At 43.2% G+C, this 18,477-nt stretch overlaps 1 protein-coding gene across 3 annotated transcripts in view; it reads right to left on the bottom strand.

Annotated features, from left to right (window-relative positions):
• Nucleotides 1-18,477, bottom strand: part of FANCM (FA complementation group M) — a 137,024-nt gene that overhangs the window by 22,128 nt on the left and 96,419 nt on the right. For all 3 annotated transcript variants that reach the window (XM_033951616.1, XM_033951615.1, XM_033951618.1), the window contains 2 exons: nt 16,916-17,072; nt 10,574-10,677 (listed from right to left, as the gene is read on the bottom strand). In XM_033951616.1, coding sequence (XP_033807507.1) covers nt 10,574-10,677; nt 16,916-17,072 — 261 coding nt within the window. The remainder of the gene's footprint in view (nt 1-10,573; nt 10,678-16,915; nt 17,073-18,477) is intronic.

Here is an 18,477-nt window from a genome sequence, read left to right as displayed (position 1 = left end):
TAGCCTTAGAGTCTGACATCCAAATTTCAGTTTAGACTCAAACTTTCTGATTAAAACAGTAAGCAGGCACAGAAGATAACTGACAGGGCGGGGCTCCAGAATGACATCCCTATCTACTAGAAAAGATATTACAAAATAAGAACCTAATCTCTTTTTCTAGTACAATAGGTGCATCATTCTGGATATGTATGGGACATACAAAAGTAGCTTATCTCACCAGAAATTCATGAGCAGAAACAGCACGCATTTCACAGCATTTACAGCACTGAACAAAGCTAAGTGATTCTTCTTTTGTTTTTTGAATAATGTGCATAGCATTGGAGGAAGTCCTCACATAGACAGTTTTTTGCCCATGAAGTGCTTTCCCTTTTTAGTATGCCTTTTCAGTTTCATATTTAGGCATACAAGGATCTGAGGCATTTTCCTCCTTTACTGTGATTTAACTGAACAGCGGCGTTTTCAGCTTGCATATCTAAAATGAGTGTAAAAAATTTTTGAAAAGGAAAAAGAGGAGTATATTTTGTGGACATACAAAAGTGGTCCCAGAAATCTAGGGTGGGATCACTGTGCTGTTTCATATCACTGAGGATCCAAAGGCGGAGTTCCCCCCTGCCACTACATAAACTCCGTAGAACTTGGAAAATGTGTGTAGAGTGGACCAAGTCACTGCTATGAGATTGTCCAGCCCCTTTCGGAACATTTGCCCCTTGAAAGGAAGTCTCCTGAAGGTACTTTAGAGGTAGAATCTCCTATCCATTAGTGCTGCCCGATTCGAACGGTTCACCGATTTACTTCGGGTGAATCGATTCGAATCGATTTATTTAAAAAAAAAAAAAAATCGGCTTCCCGATTCGGCTGACCCTCCCCCCTCGCCCCCCAAAAGCAGGAGCAGCAGCGTTGCTCTTGCTGGCCGGCCACTGCCGCACCTGCTTTAGAGGGCGAGGGTCAGTCGGGAAGTGCTGCTGTCCGGCTTCCCCCCCAGCGTCGGGTTCCCCCCCTGGTGTTCGGCTTCCCCCAGCCTCCCCGCATTGTTTACTTTTGAGGAGCAGCCTGCAGACAAGATTGCGGTGCTAGTGATCTTTGCACTGCTTCAGAGCTGTTTCCTCCGCTGCAATCCTGCCTCTGACATCAGAGGAGGGGCGGGACCGCGGCAGAGGAAACAGCTCCAAAGCAGTGCAAAGATCGCTTGCACCACGATCTTGTCTGCAGACTGCTCCTCAAAGGTATGGGGAGGTCAGGGGGGGAAGTCGGACACCAGTGGGAGGCGAGGGGAACATGCAGGCCTTCCCGGGGGGGGGTGAGCAGTACTTTGGAGTGGGGGGTGGGACAGGCCTTCAGGGGGGACAGGCAGGCCTTCAGGGATGGGATGCAGGCCTTTAAGGGGGAACAGGCCTTCAAGGGGTGGGATACAGGCCTTCATAGGGGGGCCAGGCCTTCAGGGATGGTGGCACAGGCCTTCAGGAGAGGGAGACCCTGGTGTAGAAGTACACAGAGGGAGGGAGGGAGGGAAGGGGGTTCAAGGAGACATGCATATGCCGGACTTTGATGGGGGGAAGAAATAATGGATCTAAAAATAGAGGGGAGGGAGAGAGATGATGGACAATGGGATTTAGGGAGGGAAGGAACAGAAAGGGAGAGAAGTTGGACACAAGGGATGGTGTGGAGGGGGGATAGAGATACTGGATAGGAGGGTAGTTGGGAAGAGAAAGGGAGAGATTGTGGACCCTGGGGTGGTGGGGAAGGAGGGAGATATGCTGGATGAAAGGGTAGTTGAGAAAAGATGACTCTGTGGATGGAGACAAAAAAAAAAGGAAAGATGCCAGACCTCCGGGGGGGGAAGGGAAACGGAAGGGGAGGACAGAGATGGCAGATGGATGGTTAGCACAGAGAAAGAAGAAAGAAGGAGACCCTGGCAAGCAAGTTATCAGAAGACAACCAGAGCCTGGGCCCAACAAGATTTGAATATTGACCAGACAACAAAAGATAGAAAAAATAATTTTATTTTCTTTTTGTGATTACAATATGTCAGATTTGAAATGTGTACCCTGCCAGAGCTGGTGTTAGACTGCAAACGTGAGCTAGGATTTAACAGGGAGATGAAAAGTCCTTTTTGTTTCCTTATTTTGTTTACACCACAGCGCCAGTGTGGTTAGGAGAAGCCAAAGGGGGTGAAGAAGCTATAAAATAAACCCACTAGGATGTTTGAAAAAAAACACCCAATTGGGCAGGAAAATTGAATCGAATCGAAAAACCAATTCAATAGGCTGAATCGAATAGAAATTTTTTTTCCTGAATCGGGCAGCACTACTATCCATTGCCTGATCCAAAGCATTCTGCGGGTTGGGATCTAAAAAGCCAAAACTTTGCTCATGACTCTGATGATGTTATAGAGAGCATCAGCTACATAATCCACTCTAGCTAATAGAAGCTGGGGTAAAGGTTTGCTCTCTACCAACTCAAATCTCCGCAACCAGGTATGATAGGCGTGTGTCACAAAGGAAGCTGCTGCAACCACTTTAATTCCCAAGGCAAGCATTATGAATTGTCTTTTAAGAATCACATCCACTCTGTGATCCTGCATATCCTTTAATACCATGCCCCCCTCACTTAGTAGGAATGTGCACTTGGTTACCTGCGCTACCAAAGAATCTACCTTGTATTGAACGAAAAGGTGCCGACACTCCTGTGCCATCGGATATAGCCAAGCCATTTTCTTGGCTACTTTAAGGGACCCTTCAGGAGCATCCCAATGCTCTGTGACCAATACATTGATATCAGGATGCCAGGTAAATGAAGATTGGGCTCTCACTCTGATCACTATAGAGCAGGGAGCAGAGGGAACCTCCTAGGAATCCAAATTTAACTCCTGCAGACTGTCAGCGATAAGCTGTAACAGAACTGCATGGTACTTGGGGCAAGGATGTCTATCCAGTGCAGACCTGGCATGAATCAGGGGTAAAAGAGACTGAGGACTCCATCCCTGCCAGTTTAGGATTTTAAATGTAGGGAAAATAAGGGAAACAGCAGAAACCTAATAAAAACAGGTTTTAAAGCCCCCACCAAAAAAAAAAAAAAAAAAAATTCCCCATAGGATGTAACAGTCTTACTCACTGTGACTTGGAAATATGCTGCACAAAACAAAACCTAACAAAGAGGAGAATTTTCAGCTCCAATGTAATTCTCCAGTTAAAAGTAATAAGAATACTGAAGATAATAGGAAAAATATATTCTGCATGTATAAAAATTTGGCTATCAATATTTTAAAGTTATCATTTTAGGGATCATTTATTAACAGTGTATGCTGATGCAATTTAGTCTAGCAGTAAAATGACCCTGCAGTAAATAGCGTTAATGTGCATTACGTGTTAGCATAATGGACAAGAAGTGTATTGTGTTGAAAGGGGGAGGGAAAGCTGAAACCTCAACCCACTTCAATCGGGCTTTCGCCATCTTCGTTCTATGAAAAGTGCCCTTGCTAGAGTTTCCAGTGATCTACTTCTGGTCAAATCAAAAAGCCTCTACTCCGTCCTCATACTCCTTGATCCATTTCAAAATCTCATCATCTCTGAAGGAATGCACAACAGGTGCATCTTAATCAATATTCAGCACTTAATTAATATCAGCTGCCTCTAACTTAACATTTTCAGACTTCTGCCACAAGGAATGAGGTTTGATATCAGCGTTTCATTACTGACTTGGAAACCTTGAAAGTCTTCCTTTACACATTCATTTTCATCAAACATAGTGGATGGTCAAAGTTTATGCCAATCGTTTTTTAATGCTGATTTAGTTTCATCTTTCCGGGGGGTTGATGAGTGCATAAATGGCATCCTTAAGACTGAATTCCTTGAGAAAGTCTTGAATTTTTATGCCTCTGTTAATTGCATAAAGCATGTAATTTTAAAAAAAAAGTCTTTATACTTGGTCTTCATGAAACAAAATTCCTTGGTCACAAGGTTGTAGTAAGGATGTTGCACTGGGTGGGAGGTAAATGGCAGAACATTTTTCACAAGAAGTTCTTGAGGTGGATGTATATAAAGCAGTTGTCTATAACAAGTAAAACTTCACATCTCTCTTCCAGTTCAGCTTCTCTACAATGAGCTATTGATGCTGGCACCAAGGGATTATTGAACCAATCACTAAATGCTTCTCTGGTCACCCATGCTTTCTTGATAGCATAATAATCCACAAGTAGATGATGTACACCAAGTATGTCAAACTCGCGGCCCACAACAAATATCTTTGCGGCCTAGCTCTATTGCCAGGTCCACAATAGCCTCCGGAGCCTCCCTTCAGCCCTTCCGGACTTTCTCCATCTTCAGCACGCCGTCGCCAGTCTTCTGTGCAGTGCATGCACAAACAGGCTCCTCTCTTCCCTCCCGGCTGGCATTCATAACAATTCTGTCACTGCTAGGAGTTGGGCCCTGCCCCCTCTACCGCTGGTGGCCAGCTTCAATAAATTCAAAGGCCGTTACCGCCGGAGGGTATTGCCTGTGCCTCAGCTGCCCCTGAAAAAAATAAATAAATAAAACCCAAAAGCCTCAGAACACGGCACTGACCTGGAGTCCAAAAGAGAAGCAAGGCTTCCGGGTCACAAAAATAAAACAAGCCGTTCTCCTTCTCCTGCTGCCACTGGGTGAGTAACTTTAATTTAAAAAATTAATACACTGCTTTCACAATCCCATAATAATAGGTAAACTGATCAATTCAATACAACCCAGCTGAAGAACACTCTAAATCACAATTGACAACAAAGTTCTTCTCTAATCATTCCGGGAGCTCTTGTTACCACCAACTAATAGAGTTCACAGTCGCTTATGGCTTGACTTGGAAATTTTGGGGGTTCCTGATGAAGGGGTCACTCCCAAAACTGACCTCTGTTAGACTGAGCCTGCCATAAAAAATGAACACTATTGCATGGCTTAATTAGCCGATCATATTGACCTACAAACGCCACTGGTTAATGCTACTTTAGCTTGTCTACAATGTTCTTTGCTCACACGTTTTAAAGATCATAGACTGTTTTTAGTCCAATTCTTTACATGTGCATTTGCAAACCATTGGACCCCCTGAAGAAGGTGTGTTTTCCGAAACACGGACCGTGTAGGGTCCGTTTGGATTTTTATCATTGTATTTTTATGGTTTTATATGACAGCGTACAATAAATCAATTCCAGAACATCTGTATCCACAGTTTTTTGTTTTTAATCGGTGGATTGTTTTTACTGTGGATTATTGGGTCTTCTTTTTCTTTGTTGTCACTGGACTTGAGCTTTCAATGATTATTTAAATAAAGTGCGCTTCAAGGGATATATGACTAGCACTGTTTATTTATTGATTGATTTAACTCACCATTTTAAAAAAAACCAAAACACACACACATTGGTGGTCCTATGATGGTGTATAGCATACAGCTGATATGCCGTTGCAAAAGTAAAGCAATTGAACTCTCTGTTTTACTAGCTTTTGCTTTCACACTGAGGACACTTGAACAAAAAAAGATTATATAAAAATTATATATAAAAAATTGTTTTGGTGAAGGTTTAATTTACATTGATTTTCACCTTGAAAGTACACTAGAACAGAACAAGCCATTTCTATACCACATAACCAATAAGTTCGATGCAGTTTACAAAATTTAACAAATACAATCTAAAGAAAATTGATTATTTGTAAACAAATGTGTCTTCGGTTGCTTTTGAAAATGATTGTAAGACATGGAACTAAACAACAAAGGCGATAAGAAAGCAAAGATTAGTGGTATTTTGTAACGACAGCCTTTGACAGATGGAAAAATAAAAAGGCTGTGTGAACTGCTTGAATGCTTGGATTGAGTAAAGGAAAATAATTAAGATAAGTGGGCACCTGCCGAAGAGGACTTTGTAACAAAGGCAACTGAATTTAAATTTAATTCAAGCCTCCACAGGTAGCCAGTGCAATTCTCAATAGTAAGGACTCGCATGATGAAACTTTTTCAATCCATAGATCAGGTGAACCGCTGCATTCTGGACTATGCACAGCCTAGATAGATTCTTTTGAGGACCTGCCAAATATACTTTATTGCAATAGTACAGTTGGCTCAACACCAACGACTGAACCAACAGTTTGAAATAAGATCTTATACTACGCAATTTCCACAGAGTATAGAAGACATTCCGTACCAAAGCATTTACCTGATCCTGCATAGTCATATGTTGGTCTAGAACAGTGGTTCCCAAACCTGTCCTGGGGGACCCCCCAGCCAGTCAGGTTTTCAAGATATCCCTAATGAATATGCATGAGAGAGATTTGCATATAATGGAAGTGACAGGTATGCAAATCTCTCTCATGCATATTCATTAGGGATATCTTGAAAACCTGACTGGCTGGGGGTCCCCCAGGACAGGTTTGGGAACCATTGGTCTAGAATAACACCCAAGATTTTAATGGTAGGTTGTATAAGATAAGTAGTGATATTTAACACAAAAGATGTTTCTGTAAAATTCTGACCTGAGAATACAACAAAAAAATGTTGTATTCTCTGGGTTCAATTTCAGCCTAAATGCTAACATTCATGTTTCAACGATCTTAAATATATCTGATGAAAGAAATAGAAAGGGTGAATGTCAAGATAACAGTAATGTCGTCTCCATAGCTAAATATTTTTAGTCCCAAGGAAGCTGATTTGAACCCAGAGAAGACAAATAAGCATTAAATAACAAAGGGGAAAGTGGGAAGTCCTGCGACACTCTGCATGGACTCCTCCACTTTCCAGAAAATTTGTCATTGACTCTAATCTGATACAAACGAGTTGACAAAAAGCCTTCAAACCAATTGTACACTTTTTCATGTATCCCAATAGAATCCTAACAATTCAGAAGTTTAATGTGATCCACTAAATCAAAGGCGCTGCTCAGATCAAATTGCATGATCAGCGCATTAGAACCCTTACTAAGCAGGTCATGAACATGATCCAAGATTGCAGTTATCACTGTTTTGGTGCTAAATAAAGGCCAAAAGCCCAAATGGGTATCATGCAAAAGTGAGTGAGATTCTAAGTAATTCAATAATTGAGAATGAACCAAGCCCTCTAGAATTTTGATGACAAATGGGATTGACGCTATCTAATATAATAAAATGATAGGCCGCGCATGCGCACTAAAAAAACGTGTTCCCTGGTCCCGTCGCGAAAATACAAGTGCGCATGTGCGCCTACAACGTCAACACAGCCTGCTCTCCGTCTCCACCTCGTGCCGCTGCAGGCCCCACACTCGCAACTCACACATCTGCTGCAGCCTAGCAACTCCGACCACAACCTTCCCCCCTCAACCGCCTATGCCGGCTCAGGCTGGCACGTTGAGGAGTCGGAATGCAGACCCAGAAGAGCGAAGGAAGCCTCACACTGAGCAACTGTATTTACACTGTGCAACGAGCCTCTGCCACGGTCCCGGGTTCCTCTCAGCCCACCCTTCTTGCGGTCTGGCCGGCTACCTTAGTCCTTTGCCGCCGCCGCCGCCGCCACCCCCTTCCCTTCCCGCGGTCGACAAAACTCTTGCCTCCAGCAGCCGCCGAAGCACTGTAAACACGCTGCTTCGCGGCCTCTACTGCCTTCATTTGCTCTTCCGTTTCTCTGATGACGTCATCAGGGACACGGAAGAGCAAATCGGGGCAGTAGAGGCCGCGAAGCAGCGTGTTTACAGTGCTGCGGCGGCTGCTGGAGGCAAGAGGTTTGTCGACCGCGGGAAGGGAAGGGGGTTGCGGCGGCGGCAAGGGACTAGGGGAGCTGGCCAGACCGCGAGAAGAGAAAATCGTGTGGGCCATGAAGAGACAGGGAGGAACTGGGAAGAAGGAAGAGGAAGAGGGAAAGGGGCCTGCTTTGGGGTAAGGGTGTGCTTGGAGGCACACAGCTTTGCTTGGGGGGGAGACAGAAGGGGGGCCACGGAGAGACAGGGAGGAACTGGAGCTGGAGAGGGAAAGGGGCCTGCTTTGGGGAAGGGCTGTGCTTGGAGGCAGACAGCTTTGCTTGGGGGGGGAGACAGAAGGGGGACCACAGAGAGACAGGGAGGAACTGGAGCGGGAGAGGGAAAGGGGCCTGCTTTGGGGGAGGGGTGTGCTTGGAGGCAGACAGCTTTGCTTGGGGGGGAGACAGAAGGGGGGCCACAGAGACACAGTCAGGGAGGAACTGGAGGGCCAGAGGGAAAGGGGTCTGCTTTGGGGGAGAGGTGTGCTGGGAGGTAGATAGCTTTGCTTTGGGGGGAGAAAAAATGGGAGGCCACAGAGAGACAGTAAGGGAGGAATTGGAGGGGTAGAGGGAAAGGGGTCTGCTTTGGGGGGAGGGGTGTGCTGGGAGGCAGACAGCTTTGCTTGGGAGGGGAGACAGAAGGGGGACCACGAAGACACTGTCAGGGAGGAATTGGAGGGGTAGAGGGAAAGGGAGCTGCTTCGGGGGGAGGGGTGTGCTGGGAGGCAGATCATTTTGCTTAGGGGGGAAGACAGAAGGGGGGCTACGGAGAGACAGGGAGGAACTGGAGGGGGAGAGGGAAAGGAGGCTGCTTTCTAGCACCCGTTAATGTAACGGGCTTAAAGACTAGGGCTATAATTATTGACTAGTGATATTGAATCTTTTTGATTTTTAACTAAACTATTGGTGTAATCAAAATATGTCCGCCATTAGATGGAAAAGTTCCATTATTCATCAAACAAGAAAGATAGCCAGCTGAATAAGAGAAGAACTTTGATGCCAATTTGCAATCCAATAAGTCATAACCAGAGTCGCAAAATTTCTCACACAATCCATCAGCGCCGAGCAGTTACCTATCTAAGCCAGTCGAAAACAACGATACAACATACGAGTATAACCAGTTGCTTATTCTTATTACGTACTTCGATGCGGACGCCTTTGGTACCCGAGACAAGTTAACGCCTCTAGTCATAATGCACCATTTCCCCCTCACTAATACTAGCAGTGAATCAGACGATAATACCTACCACGTCATTAGTCCTGTATTGACTTGCTTGGTGCGCCTAACAGGAAATATTTTGCCTTTGGATTATAATAAAAATATGAGTATATGTTTATTTATGTTACACTTATTAATTTGAGCAATTATCTGTCTCTGGTAAGTTACTGATGCGTGGTACTACAACGGAACATGATATATTAAATTGTGTTTATGAACTTTTGCAAAAATACAATTTACCTCTGTCAAAACTAACTTCTGTAGCTAAAGATGGAGCTCCTTCAATGGCCGGAAAAAAAACTTTTTGAAATAAACCTAAGTTTCTACGAAAAATTATGTTTTTGCTTTTTTGCAGGCCCACAAACTTAAGCCTTGTTTATTTGGCCCGTGTCAGCCTTTGAGTTTGACATGCTTGATGTACACCCTTGAAACATCAGGGATGTTGTTTTTTTCCCCAATCACTGCCAACTTTAATTTGTGTGTGTCTGCAGCATTGGTACATGCAAGAATAGTTTACCCTGTTCTTTGTGTCCTTAAAACCAGATGGTGCTTGTTCATCAGCTGCTGTCAGTGTTTTTCTAGGAACATAGCACCAGTAGAGAGCTGTTTCATCAGCATTGTAAATTTGTTCAGGACAAAAGTTTCCATTAGCTATTCTCTTACCAAATTCATCAATGTGATTTTCAGCTGCCTCATAATCAACAGTTTTTTCACCACAGATTTTGAGAAATTTACCACCATGGAGCATTTTAAATTTCTGCATCCAACCTTCTGAATATTCACACTCAATGTTCAGCTCTTGATGGTATTTTTTATCTTGCTTCATTCCCATCAAACCAGTCAATGGCATGTATACACATCTTCTTTGCCGAACCCATTCAATCAGTACATTATCTAAATCTTAAATTTTTCACCCTAAGCAATATTTTTGTTTTTATTAATTTCTGGTCATCACTCATTTTAAAACTTCCACAACTTATCTTTCTGTTTCTTTAAGTCATATATGGTTGTTGTTCCCACACCATATTCTTCAGTCAGCCACTATACAGACACACCATGATCATGATTCTTCAATAACTCAACTTTCTGTGCTATTGACAAAGATAAACACTTCCTTTTCTGCTTCACTGCTCTGAGTGTAATCTGCAACTCTACTTGCCATTTTCCAGTCCTATGACCTGAATTACAGAGTGAACAGGAAAAACACATGCACCTGCATTGGTTTCAGCATGTGTCACTTTGGGAAAATTGACTACTTCTGGTTTACATCAAATTTCAGTTTTCAGATAAAGGATCTTGTACCTATACTAAGGATAAGCTTGAGAAAGTACTAATGGAAGTAGTGTGTTTTCCTGGTATGTATCCAACATACATCTGTTTTAATTATTTTTGCAATGGGGTGTTTTATCAGTGTTCATTGGTTAAAACTTAAGAGCCCTAATTATAAAAACACTGACCTGATATGATATTGTTAGCATCTATACTGTAAACCTACATTTTAAAACTTAAAGCTGCAATAAAGACTTAAAAATACTTGCCAAATTTAGGCTTAAACAGAATAGTCAATTTACTTGTATTTATTTACAAAATTCATATCTACAATGATAAATAGAAATGAAGAAATCCACTTTCTACCTGTGAGAAAATGTTCATGTCATTTTCCTTATGTACCATTTTAAACTGGTTCCCAGTGGTTACATGTTGTACAGATTTCTGATAAATGCCATACATCTCTGAATCTGAAGAAAAATAAATAAATACCAGGAATTACTCCTAACATATTCCTACAATTTAAGTTTTTAAATTAAGAAATATGTACTCCTGCTTCTTCCCCAGATCAAGTATTCTGCTCACATGTCATTATTAAATAACTATGGCAAACACAATCTAAAGGAAAGGACATACAAAATTTTTCTACTTTAAGGGACATTTTTTCCTGTTATTTCGTGTTTTATTTGTCCTGTTTTAGCCAATATCTTTGTCCCCGTTGTTTGAGCCGTTGTTTGAGCCAATACCTTTGTCCCCATGTGGATAACATCATCAGTGTTAGAACTCTTAGTTTCTTTTCTGGTTTGGGCTGTTTTATTTGTGCTTTTGGGGTGTTTTTCCTTTTGAGTTACCTTCACTAGCTCTAGTTCCACCTCATTCTTTTTTTCTGGTGCCAAGGAATTCTGTAGGGGGCAACAATTGTGAGGGTGGATGTTTCTGTGCCACATGTCTACCTGAGCCTACTGTGACCCTTCTATTCCTGTGTTGTTTTATTCTTCAAGGCACTGATGGTAAATTGGTATGATTCTGGGTAGTAATAGAAGTTGCTTTAATCGCATCCAATTCTTGCCTAAATTTACTGAGCTCCTCTTTAATACTAGCAAACTGAAAACAGATGGGGCAAACCTTTAAGTCTCCAGATGGTGTGCCTTGGAACTAAACCACCATAATGACTACACCGAATAAAAGCCCTCTTGATTGGTTGGAATGGATATTCTTGATTATTAGGTTGTCTTTCAATGAGTAGCAAAGGGGTAGGTAAGGTGTGGGGAGGATGCATGGTAACATAAGTCTCAGTGAGTCAGCCAAGTTCCCTATCAAACTGCTCTGTAGGGGAGGAGGGGAGAGCAAGCAATGAGACATCGATACAACCAAATTCTACTGGAATCTAACTTTTCTCCTTTACAACCAAATATTCTCAACAAATATAGCACTTTCTTCAATGTAATCTCTAACTGCACATTAAAACAGCTGTAAGACTTAAAGCCTCTTTCTTACCTAGGACTGACAATGGAAAATAAATCTTGCAGGGCTTGTCCATAGTTCGGGAAATAAGGTAGGAAAAATTAGCAAGTTAAGGAGAGAAATTGAAGATTAGGTTTATTCCTTCAATAATCTTCTGTTAGTCCCTAGAGGTTTCCATACGCTAGGTGTTCAATCCCAACTCACAGTCTGGGTACTGCAGAAATCCACAACTTTTCTGAGCACATGCTCCACCCCCCCCCCCCCTTAACTGAATTTGTTTACCAGCTCTCAAGCTAAGTTCCAAAGCCAAGCAACATACCTGAACAAATCCATGAACAAGGGGTACAGGGGAGAATCCCCATCAACAGAAGTAATTCATTTACTGGTTTGCTCTGTAAAATATTAACAAGTGATAAGAGGCACAAAGGCAACTCAAAAAAACATTAAGGAACAATGTAGCACTAACCTGCTGTGGGAAGCAAGCACCCCAAGAAAGGCCTTCGGTAATGTGTATACTTACAGAAACTCCCCTTAGGATCTGGCAACTGGCTGGAAAATCTTCAAGCCTGTAATGAGAGTAACCGAGGCAGAAAGGAGAAGGATACTCCAAACAACTGACTGAATACAGAGAGGGCAGGTAATATGGAATCCCTCCAGGAACTAACAGAAAGTTCATCGAAGGGATAAACCTAATCTTCCATTCTGTTACATCCCTTCTGGATTCCATATGCTAGGTGACATACCAAAGCCATGTTTAGATAGGGAGGGACAGAAGAGCCTGCCCTCAAACCCGAGGTTCCGAAAAATGGCATTAGAATGCGCCACCACAACCACTCGGTAAAATCGAGTAAAAGTATTTAGAGAGGACCAAGTAGCTACCCAGCAAAATTCATCAGAATGAATCGCGCGAGATTCCGCCCACAACGCAGCCACACTTCTTGTCAAAAGTGCTTTAAGTGAAATCGGCTGCTAAATGTCGCGGGCAATTAAGTCACGGAAATGGCTATTCAAATTCATCAAGCGATCAAGAACTTGGACACGGGCCTACCACGGCGAGATGCAGCAGTTAGAACAAAAAGGAAATAAGACAGCCTGAACTCATTAGTCCTCTCTAAATAATGGAGCAAGACATCCAATTTGCATAAGATCTGATCTTTGCGCTCTGAACCTGTTGGATGAAAAGCAGGCAACGTAACCTCCTGGTTGACATGAAAGAATGAGACCACTACCGGCAAGAAGGAAGGTACAGTATGGAGGAAAAATATCTGCATCTGTAATATGGAGAAAGGGTTCTCTGCACGAAAGAGCATAAAGCTCCAAAATACACTATGCAGAGACAATGGTAATCAGAAAAAACCGTCTATCCATAGGTCCAGAAGAAATTCATCCTATGGCCGCAAAAAGGCCTTACCACCAAGGCCCTGCAAAACGATGGTAAGATTCCATGAAGGGAAAGGAAGACGCAAATAAAGCCCCCCCCCCCCCCCCCCAAATACACCTGGACACATCTGAAAGAGTAGCTAGTAAGCGTAAGAAGCTAGTATGAGTAAGCTAACTAGTTCCTCTGCGTGCTCAAAAACACAAAAAGTCTACAACCAGAACTTTCAGGGAGGCCACTGCCAGAATTTTGTCTAAACCCTCCTGAAGAAAAAACAGGACTACCGAATTGGAAGCCTTCTCAGGCTCCACCTAATTCTTAGAGCCCCAATATAGGAAAGCCTTCCAAGCTTTGACAGAAGAAGCCATAGGAGGGGGTTCGTTCAAGCGCAAAGAAGTCAAGATAACTACCTCCAAATAACCACGCATCAAAGCTGAGCGCTCAAGAGCCATGTCATAAGACCAAAACGTCGTGGGTTCTCCATGGACACCAGTCCCTGACTGAGAAGATATCGATGAAAAGAGAGTTGGAGCTTCTAATCCTGTTGACATATGAGAACCACATACCACAGGCGGCGTGGTCAATCTGGAGCTACTAGAGACACCAGGCCAGGATGCGTCGCTGTCCAGCGGATGACCCAACCAACCAGAGGCCACGGAGGGAACATCATACAGGCACTCGTCAGCCAGCCAGCCAGGGCCAATCCAAGGCATCCAGCCCTAGCTTCCCCATTGGTCAGTGACTGAAAAGGTGCCCTGACTTCGAGATCTCTGCCGAAGTCAACAAGATCCTCTGGGGCAAACCCCAGCTCTTGTAAAATCAAACAGAACGCTTCCTGCGAGGGGGATCATGCTCCTGAGACCAGGAAACATCAGCCAAGGAAGACTGCTGAAACATTGTCGACTCTGGCCTCATGGGCTGCTGAAAAAGACAGAAGATGCGCTTCCACCCAGTGGAATGCTCCCAATCTATCTGGCCCAAGCAAGAGAACACTAGAGCTCCCTCGTGATGTATATATGCCACCAAAGTGGCGTCAAAGAAACTTACACCACTGGTCTTTCAGCCAAAGCTCCAGATGATTGGTCAACCAACGCTGCAGACCAGGAGTCCACTGACCCTGAGTGGAGCGATCCCTGCTGGGAGCCTGCAACCCAACAGGCTGGTATCAGTCATAAGAATTATCTACTCGGAAAACCGAAGAAGCCAGCCCTGGCCAAGAGCCACCCCCAGAAGCCACCAGCTCAAATTGCTGCTAGTTGGCTCCGACCAGGGGATTGGCATCTGAAGGGGGACACTCAATGGAGATCACCAAGACAGGAGGGACTCCAGTCAAGAGCGCATCAGCCCAGGGGACTGCCTCCAAGAAGGCTGCACAAGACCGCAGAACCTGCAGACCAAAGCAGAATCGGACAGTCCAAGAGAATTCTGATCCATTGATGAAAGTTCTGTCCACTGTCCCTGAGAAGGAACTCATAGGAGATGAAGAGAAGCCCCAGAAACTCTAAGGACTGGGAGGACGTTAAGTGTCTCTTCCTGAACTCACCAACACCTGAGGCAGAGACACTACCATCCCCACTGTACCTTCATACCCAATGAGATGGAGCCCAGATCACCCGCTGTCCCAGGAAGGGTGGACTTGGAACCCTGCAGGCGGAAAGCCACCTCAAGTAGCAGCACTTTGATAAAAGTGCGGGAGTCATCGCGAGGCCCAAGGGGCAGAGTTGCAAACTGGAAATGCTGTTGCAGACAAGGAAATGCAGAAACCTGCAATGCTCTGGCCCATCTGGCACAATTAATGTCCATATTCAGTAGATTAGGGGCTGGGGAGTCCATCTCAATAAATTTTGAGTCAAACCGAGGGGTTGAGGCAGAAAAAAAAGATTGATTTTAAAATCCAAGATGGTTATCGTCGCAAATTTGTGTCAAAAAAAATAGTGATTTAGGGTCTAGGGAGGTGGGGTCCTGAACCCTACCTTCAGAAACTATGAAAAACAACATGTTCAAAAAGTTTTTATTGAGGACAATACAAAAACAACAATAAACAAGCCAATAGAAGAAAAACTTGTGTCACTCAATTTTGTCATAATTCCCCTGCACCCCACCCCCAAATAGAAAATAATTACATAACAAACCGCAACCCCCCCCAAAAAAAACCCCAAAAACATACCCAAGAACACAAGAACTGTAACTCCATTAAATAGAGAAAAAGAAAAACCCCAAATTGTAATAATAAGCATATCCAATCCCACCCCACCCACCCACTATACATACATATGTTGCATAGTATAAATAATAATAATAATTTTATTCTTATATACCGCCATACCGAAAAATTTCTAAGCGGTTCACAACAAGGTGAGCTAATACACTGGATACAGATAAAATACAAATTAGAATAATGGACAGAATAATGGACTTAAAGACAGAAAGCATTTACAATATAATGCAAAAAACACCGGCATGGCAGGGAAAGAAGTAATACATAGAACAGATAAAATACATCAAGTTAAATATAAGGAACTTGATTGAAAAAATGAAGCAGAATGCATTAAGGTACCAGCCTATCAAAGAGTTGAGTATTTAACAATTTTCTAAAATCAAGATAGGAAGAGACCTCTAACATACCACAAACCAATCCACCCCCACCCCCGGCCTATCAAATCAGAAAACCAGAGCATGATACCCTAAAAAAGTAAGTAAAACTGTGCAGAACAACCAAGCCCACCCCCCAACCACCCAAAAAAACAACCCGGACAAACGACTTTTAAATCATTTTTCAAGCCATAGGAAATAATGGAGGTACTCACAGTCTTTGCAGTGCCATGCCTGTCAGCAATTTTAACAGCAGCTAAATGGAGAGAAAGGACTTTCTGCCTCAGAACAGCTCCAAATGACCGGAGTGGAAGATCTTTGGACTGCCAGCCAGCCGGACCCCGACTATGACCTCCGACCTCCGTCTCCCCAGATTCTCGTCCATGTGGTTGGGGGAAGGAAAGGAAGCCTGCGTCTTGAAACACAGGTGGGTTTCACTCTAGACGCATACAGCCTGCACTTGAAACCTGTGACAAGGTCACTGGCCAGCAGACTCCCAGGGGAAGGGACCCCAAATCTATAAATGGTGACACACAGCAGGCTGGCTGGCTCCACAGATCCACCAGAGCTTTTCTGTAAAGCTGTAGTCCGGCACCATGGGACTGCGTCATTTCCTCCGACAGGGGACCACTGGGAAGGGATCTCAAGGCATTGAAGCCACCAAGAAATGAACTTTAAGTGAAAAAATAAGAAATAGAAGCAGAGCAACTGCAAAAGACTTCTGCGCGGACTGCTCGCAGAAAGTGAAACTGGATTTGTTTACCAGGTCTCAGGCTAAAGGGGGTAGAGTTATGTGATCAGAAAAGTTGTGAATTTCTGCAATACCCGGACTGCAGGATGGGATTGAACACCTAGCGTATGGAATCCAGAAGGAACATAACATGTTTGTTTTTATTGACGGGTCTAGATTAGAAGACAGAGCAGTACACCACAATATACGTAGTACGGTTTAACTAATTACCCCCTTTTACAAACCGTAGAATGGTTTTTAATGCCAGCTGCGGTGGTAACAGCTCCGACGCTCATAGAATACCTATGAGCGTCGGAGCTGTTTCTGCTGTGGCTGGCGCTAAAAAACATGCTAAGGTTTTGTAAAACTGGGTTTGTTTAATTAATTACATTATAGAGAATAGATATCAGGTACCAAAACCTATAACCAGAATAAAAATCAAAAGCACTTAACAGTATTGTGATTCAGGTCCTTGAAGGATAGCACATCTCTTAGTTCACAGATCTCCCATAATATAGCACTCACAACAACATTCTTAATTTACCATTTAAATCCTGTGAAAGCTGGGTATTATCATCAAGAAACTCCAAGTCTGAAGCATTTTCTTCATTAGATGAATCTCCACTTTCATCAGAAGACACATCTTCAGCTCCTTCTGAGGAAAGCTCAGCTTCTTCATCCAAAAACTGCCTTGCTGCTAACTAACAAAAACAACAGAATCTAACTTAAACACCACAGGTATATCCAAGACAAATGAAAGATTAAGTTCTTACCTGGATAATCTTCTGTTAATATACACAGGAGTCTACGTTAGGTGATCAATCTATGCTTGTGAACTATTGCAGAAGGATGTCAAATCGCATCGTTCAGCTCCTCTTCCTTCACTAGTGGAGCATCGTGCCCTCTTCATTTTCTACCATAGCAATCAATTTCCAATGTATCAGAAGAAAAGAGAAGGAGGGGTACAGGGAATTTCCTCAGAGATATCATACATTTGTTCTGCTCTGCAACTCAAGAAAAAGAACAACTAGAATTAACTGGCAACCTAGATATATCAATGAACCAGTCTGCCAGTACAATGAACAAGCACTAGCACATAAGGAACTCCAAAGCTCAACAAACCTAGATGTATCAATGAACCAGTGCTGTGTACAAGCACTAGCACATAAGGAACTCCAAAGCTCAACAAACCTAGATGTATCAATGAACCAGTGCTGTGTACAAGCACTAGCACATAAGGAACTCCAAAGCTCAACAAACCTAGATGTATCAATGAACCAGTGCTGTGTACAAGCACTAGCACATAAGGAACTCCAAAGCTCAACAAACCTAGATGTATCAATGAACCAGTGCTGTGTACAAGCACTAGCACATAAGGAACTCCAAAGCTCAACAAACTCATTACTTTATTAGTAAATTATTCATACATGTTCATCCAACTGACAGGAGAAGAACTCCAGTTCTGGAATATAGAGTTGTCCGAGGCAGAAACATACGAATTGCAAAATCCAAAAGGCAGGCTGTACAGATTCCTGTGTATATTAACAAAAAAAAGATTATCCAGGTAAGAGTCTATTCTGTTACATAAACACAGGAGTCTGTATGTTAAGCGATATACATACTAAAGCAGTGTCAGATGTTTAGAGTGGGACAGATGAGCCTGCCCACAAAACCGCAGATCCAAAAGTGGCAATCCTTTCGAGCCTCAACCTCAACTCTGTAGAACCTTGTAAAGGGATAGAAAGCAAACCAAGTAGCTGCTCTACAGATCACTTTGGGTGGAACTGTCCAGAATTCAGTCTATGAAGATGCCACACTTCTGGTGAAATGAGCTTTGAAAGAAATAGATGGCTGTTTGCCACAGCCAATGTATACCAATGAAACTGCCATGCAAATCCATCTGGCAATATTAGACTTAGAAGCTGGTCTGTCTCATCTTGATTAAATGGTTAGAACAAAAAATGGTCGGAAAGTCGAGAATCACTGGTTTTTCAGTTAGTGGAGTAAAACCCTTCGCACATCCAGCCCCTACAATAACTTATCTTGCTTAGTTGAACCCGTAGGATGAAAAGCAGGCAAACTTCTTAGTTGATATGAAAGGCTGAT

This window comes from Geotrypetes seraphini, chromosome 7, assembly GCF_902459505.1.
Source record: "Geotrypetes seraphini chromosome 7, aGeoSer1.1, whole genome shotgun sequence".
In the NCBI taxonomy this organism is placed as follows: domain Eukaryota; kingdom Metazoa; phylum Chordata; class Amphibia; order Gymnophiona; family Dermophiidae; genus Geotrypetes; species Geotrypetes seraphini.
The sequence above is the reverse complement of the archived record's forward strand: the minus strand, read 5'-3'. Positions and strand labels throughout refer to the sequence as shown.